The 6,548-nt window shown below is 40.3% G+C and overlaps 1 protein-coding gene across 1 annotated transcript; it reads left to right on the top strand.

Moving 5' to 3' along the window:
• Positions 1-2,918: 2,918 nt before the first annotated feature.
• Positions 2,919-3,857, top strand: LOC126072088 (olfactory receptor 7D4-like). The gene has a single exon (XM_049876754.1). The coding sequence runs from the start codon at positions 2,919-2,921 to the stop codon at positions 3,855-3,857; it is 939 nt and encodes a 312-aa protein (XP_049732711.1).
• The last annotated feature ends 2,691 nt before the right edge of the window (positions 3,858-6,548 follow it).

The following is a 6,548-nucleotide window of genomic DNA, read 5'->3' as shown; positions in this document are numbered from 1 at the left end:
ATTCTATTCCATGCAGTATGATTCAAGCACTCATTTTTGTAATCATAGCTTTATACTGTAGCTTGGAAGAATTATATATCTAAAAAAATTGTCATAAAAGGACCAGATTAATAATAAGAATAATAATAGCTATTATGAATTGGGAGTATTGGAGGTGCAGGGGTTAAGTATGTGGCTGCTAATCAAAAATAGATGGTTTGAACCCACCATCTGCTCCATGGGAGAAAGATATGGCAATCTTCCATAAATATTTCAGCTTTGGAAACAGTATAAGGCCGTTTTACTGTGTCCAGTAGGGTCACTACATGTAGGAATCAACTCAATGACAATGAGTTTGGGTTATTTATTTATTTATTTGGTGTTATGAATTGAGGTCCTCCTGTTCACAAAGGCATTTCTAAACTTCACAAAAAGGTAATGGTAATAACCAGATTTTTAAACAAGAAAAAAAATAAGGCACCAAGAGTTAACTGTCATATCAACAGAATGTGCCAGGTCACATTTAAGACTTGAATTTTCAGCTCAGATGACCTTTAATCACTAACAAAGAATGACCAGAATGAAGAAGGTTATGGACATTCTCAGGGAAGAGAACATACTTGGGAGTTCACATAACATGTTTCCAATTAGCTTGGAAGGGTCAAATCAAAGAAGAAATTGTTTCATGCGCATAGATTCAAATAGGAGAATTGTAACCAGTGAATAGAAGCTAAAAAGAGAGATTTGTGCTGAATCTAAGTGTCTGAATAATTACACACACACTTAAAATGGAAAATGGCTACCTGTGACTGAGTCACTGCCATTGTTGTTGTTGTTAGGTGCCGTCAAGTCTGTTCCAACTCACAGCGACCCTACACACAGCAGAATGAAACACTGCCCGGTCCTGTGCTATCATTACAATCCTTGTTATGCTTGAGCTCATTGTTGCAGCCACTGTGTCAATCCACCTTGTTGCGGGTCTTCCTCTTTTCCGCTGACCCTGGACTCTGCAAGCATGATGTCCTTCTCTAGGGACTGATTCCTCCTGACAACATGTCCAAAGTATGTATGACGCAGTCTTGCCATCCTTGCCTCTAAGGAGCGTTCTGGTTGTACTTCTTCCAAGATAGATCTGTTCATTCTTTTGGCACTCTGTGGTATATTCAATATTCGTCACCAACACCACAATTCGAGGTGTCAACTCCTCTTCGGTCTTCCTTATTCATTGTCCAGCTTTCACATGCATATGATGCGATTGAAAATACCATGGCTTGGGTCAGGCGCACCTTAGTCTTCAGGGTGATATCTTTGCTCTTCAACACTTTGAAGAGGTCCTTTGCAGCAGATTTACCCAATGCAATGCACCTTTTGATTTCTTGACTGCTGCTTCCAGGGCTGTTGGTTGTAGTTCCAAGTAAAATGAAATCCTTGACAACTTCAATCTTTTCTCCGTTTATCACGATGTTGCTCATTGGTCCAGTTGTGAGGATTTTTGTTTTCTTTTTGTTGAGGTGTATGTAATCCATACTGAAGGCTGTGGTCTTTGATCTTCATTAGTAAGTGCTTCAAGTCCTCTTCACTTTCAGCAAGCAAGGTTGTGTTATCTGCATAACACAGGCTGTTAATGAGTCTTCTTTCAATCCTGATGCCCCGTTCTTCTTCGTATAGTCCAGCTTCTCAGGTTATTTGTTCAGCATACAGATTAAATAGGTATGGTGAAAGGATACAACCCTGATGCACACCGTTCCTGGCTTTAAACCAATCAGTATGCCCTTGTTCTGTCCGAACAACTGCCTCTTGGTCTATGTAAAGGTTCTTCATGAGCACAATTAGGTGTTCTGGAATTCCCATTCTTCGTAGTGTTACCATAGTTTGTTACGATCCACACAGTGGAATGCCTTTGCATAATCAATAAAACACAGGTAAACATCCTCCTGGTATTCTCTGCTTTCAGCCAGGATCCATCTGACATCACCAATGATATCACTGGTTCTATGTCCTCTTCTGAAACCAGCCTGAATTTCTGGCAGTTCCCTGTCGATATACTGCTGCAGCCGTTTTTGAATGATCCTCAGCAAAATTTTGCTTGCATGTGATATTAACGATATTGTTCTATAATTTCCACATTCGGTTGTATCATCTTTCTTGGGAATAGGTATAAATATGGATCTCTTCCTGTCAGTTGGCCCACAAGCTGTCTTCCATATTTCTTCGCATAGACGAGTGAGCACCTCCAGTGCTGCATCTGTTTGTTGAAACATCTCAATTGATATTCCATCAATTCCTGGAGCCTTGTTTTTCGTCAGTCCTTCAGAGCAGCTTGGACTTCTTCCTTCAGTACCATTGGTTCCTGATCATATGCCACCTCTTGAAATGGCTGAATATTGACTAATTCTTTTTGATATAATGACTGTGTATTCCTTCCATCTTCTTTTGATGCTTCCTGCATCATTTAATATTTTCCCCATGGAATCCTTCACTATTGCAACTCAAGGCTTGAATTTTTTTCTTCAGTTTTTTCAGCTTGAGAAACACTGAGTGTGTTCTTCCCTTTTGGTTTTCCATCTCCAGTTCTTTGCACATGTCATTATAATACTTTGTCTTCTCGAGAGGCCCTTTGAAATCTTCTGTTCAGTTCTTTTACTTCATGAATTCTTCCTTTTGCTTTAGCTGCTCGACGCTCAAGAGCAAGTTTCAGAGTCTCCTCTTACACCCATCTTGGTCTTTTCTTCCTTTCCTGTCTTTTCAGTGACCTCTTGCTTTTTTCATGGGTGATGTTGTTGATGTCATTTCACAACTCTTCTGGTCTGCAGTCACTGTCATTGGAAGGACTCAATAACAAAAGGCAGGTGGTAATTTAAAGGGGATGACTAACTGAAATGCCAGTTGGCAGTTCATTGAATGTTGCTTTTACTTTCTCCAGCCTTCACACTAGCTATATGGAAGCAGAAAACCAAACAAAAGTTTCAGAATTTCTCCTGCTGGGCCTCTCAGAGGATCCTGAACTTCAGCCACTCTTCTCTGGACTCTTCCTGTCCATGTACCTGGTCACTGTCCTTGGGAACCTGCTCATCATTCTGACTGTCAGCTCTGACCCCCACCTCCACACCCCCATGTACTTCTTCCTCTCCAACTTGTCCTTTGTTGACATCTGTTTCATCACCACCACGGTCCCAAAGATGCTGGTGAACATCCAGACACAGAGCAAAGACATCTCCTACATAGGATGCCTCACTCAGGTATATTTCTTTGTGATTTTTGTTGGACTGGACAATTTTCTCCTGTCATTGATGGCCTATGACCGATTTGTGGCCATCTGTCACCCCTTGCACTACACAGTCATCATGAATCCGCGCCACTGTGTCTTGTTGGTTCTGATGTCTTGGGTCATCATTTTCTGGGTCTCTCTGCTTCATATTCTACTGATGATGCACCTGAACTTCTGTATAAGCACTGAAGTACCGCATTTCTTCTGTGAACTGGCTCAGATTATCAAATTGGCCTGCTCTAATACCTTCATCAATAACATCTTCTTGTATGTGTCAACTGCCCTGCTGGGTATGTTTCCCTTCTCAGGGATCCTCGTCTCTTATTATCAGATTGTCTCTTCTTTAAGGAGGATGTCTTCTGCTGGGGACAAGTATAAGGCATTTTCCACCTGTGGGTCTCACCTCTCTGTGGTCTTCTTGTTCTATGGGACAGGACTTGGGGTGTACCTCAGCTCTGTTGTAACTCATTCTTCCCAGAGAAATTCTATTGCGTCAGTGATGTACACTGTGGTTACACCCATGCTGAACCCCTTCATATACTGCCTAAGGAATAAGGATGTGAAGGGAGCTCTGGGAAATCTCCTCTGTAGAGCAGCCTCTTTTCTATGATGATGGTCACTGGTCTCAGGGCTAAATGAGTTCACGGTCCCCAAAGCCAAATAGCATGATTTTAGTATTCTGATTCTTTTTCCTTCCAAAAAGACATGCATCATTTCTTCCAATCCCAAAGCACCTATAACTTTGCTTTCTACTTATTATTGGACTATTTTTTCTCAACTCTTTCCTTGGTAAATCCTTTTGACTCTTTTTCCCCATGTTGCCCATAAAATTCTTTGGTCAACTTTCTTAGTGCCATTCCTGAAAATTCCAATGTTAGGTTTGTTGCATTGCATTTTTCATGTTAAGTGCTGACATAATTTCTCCAAAAGTTAATTTCTCAAGCATTCATGTGCTTCACTTTAATTTGGTTGTGTGTTTTTTTCCTGAAAGAAATAAAATTAAAATAATACAACAGTCATAACTAAGTGCTTGCCACATGTGAACTGTGCTCATTGCTTTACATATAACATTTCTTTGAGATATAGTCTCATTCACTCCATTTTTCAGAGGAAGAGTCTGAGATTAAGATGGTGTCATGGATAGAATTGTGCCCCCCCACAAAGAAAAAATATGTGTCCACTTGTTAGGCCATGATTCCCATTGTTATGTGGTTGTCCTCCATTTTGTGATTTTTGTCTGTGTTATAAATCATAATCTCTGCCTGTGGTTAAGGAGGATTAGGGTGGGATGTAACACCCTTGCTCAGGTCACATCCCTGACCCAGTGTAAATGTGGCCTGCACCACCTTTTATCTAACAAGAGATAAAAGGAAAGGGAAGCAAGCAGAGAGTTGGGGACCTCATTCCACCAAGAAAGCAGCGCCACGAGCAGAGCACATCCTTTGGACCTGAGGTTCCTGCGCTGAGATGGTCCCAGACCAGCTGAAGACTGATTGATGACAAGGACCTCCCTCCAGAGTTGACAGAGATAGAAAGCCTTCCCATGGAGCCAGTGCCCTGAATTCGAACTTCTAGCCTGCTAGATTGTGAGAGAATAAACTTCTCTTTGTTAAAGCCATCCACTTGTGATATTTCTGTTATAGCTGCACTAGATGACTAAGACAGATGGATTTAAACCTAGCAACCTGTCATTACCTTTTCTATCCTTCTTTTCAAAAGAACAATGATTATGGTTTTCAACTTCAAGGGTGGGAATCTAGATTTGATAGATGATTTTTTTGAGATGATTCTTAGTAATATACTGCCTAGGATAATCTGACATGTTGATTCATTCTTTCTGGTCCTTCCTTGTTTCTATTCTTTCTTCCTCTCTCCTTCCTTGTTCTTTACTTTCTCCCTTTCCTTATTTTATTTAACTTTTATGCCTCATCATTGCTGTTTTAAGATATACTCCCCCAAGTCTGAAAACAGGTAGTAATGAATACAATGGAATATGAGTTGTTCCCACACATGGTTTAGTTTTCTGAAACTCTAAGTGTTAGCAAGAATGGTAGTTGCACACTTATGGAATGCATTCAGAACTTCATTTTTCGAAAGGAATATTGGTAGAATTGATTCTGTCCAGTGAAAGGTGGAGTAGTAGATGCTGTCAATGCTCCTCCCACATTCCTTGGATCCTCTCACTATCTTTAATTTGCACGCCAGTCTGACATGCAATGGACAGCACCAGCTGGAACCTACTTTGCCCAATGCATAGTTGCAGAAGTGTTTGGGACTTATGTACTTCCAGGGGAAGCCTTCATTGAGAGGTATAGGACATACCATCTTACCTGGGATAATTCTGAATGTGGGTTTAGCATGTTTTCTGAAATTTTCCCACAGGATATAAACTCTGCTCATTCACTGAGGTAGCTGACTTAATACAAGGTTTATTGGATGTGTTTTCTTCCCTATGTCTCTTCTCCTTTCTCCCATCTATATTCCTTGATCCTTCAAGTAAATTGCTTACTCTTGAATTCTTGTCTCAGTGTCTGCTTCTGTGGGAACCAAAACTAAGACAGTTGGTAAAGGCTATAATAGGTATTAAGGGAGTCATGAAAGGAACTGGGGACTTTGGGGCCGAAACAAAACTGAAAAAAAAAAAAAAAGAAGGAAGAAACAATTTACTAAAAAATCATAATTGGTTAGTGAAAAAAGTCTTGTTCAATATGAGTTCAATTCACTTTGATTTCATTAAGTCTAATCAAATGTGTGTTTCTTTTTTTTAATTGTGTTTTAGATGAAGGTTTACAGAGCAAATTAGTTTCTCATTAAACAATTAGTACACATATTGTTTTGTGACATTGGTTGCCAGCCCCATGACCTGTCAACACTCTCCCCTTCTCCACCTTGGGTTCCTCATCATCAGATTTCATGTCTCCTCCTGACTTCTTGTCCTTGCCCTGTGCTGGTGTGCCCATTTAATCTCATTTTGTTTTGTGGACCTGTCTAATCTTTGGCTGAAGGGAAGAGTGACTTCAGTACTGACTTAAAATGGTATTCAGGGGCCATACTCTTGGGGTTTCTCCAGTGTCTGTCAGACTAGTAAGTCTGGTCTTTTTTTGTCAGTTAGAATTTTGTTCTAAATTTATCTCCAGCTCTGTTTGGGACCTTCTATTGTGATCCCTGTCAGATCAGTCAGTGGTGGTAGCTGGGCACTCAAATGTGTATTTCCTATTTACTGTGTACAAATTGATAAGGAGACTGGAGAGGCATAAAAAAAGAAAAAAAAAGATTTCAATTTAGAGTGGTAAGTATAATC

This window comes from Elephas maximus, chromosome 3, assembly GCF_024166365.1.
Source record: "Elephas maximus indicus isolate mEleMax1 chromosome 3, mEleMax1 primary haplotype, whole genome shotgun sequence".
Classification (NCBI taxonomy): Eukaryota; Metazoa; Chordata; class Mammalia; order Proboscidea; family Elephantidae; genus Elephas; species Elephas maximus.
The sequence above is the reverse complement of the archived record's forward strand: the minus strand, read 5'-3'. Positions and strand labels throughout refer to the sequence as shown.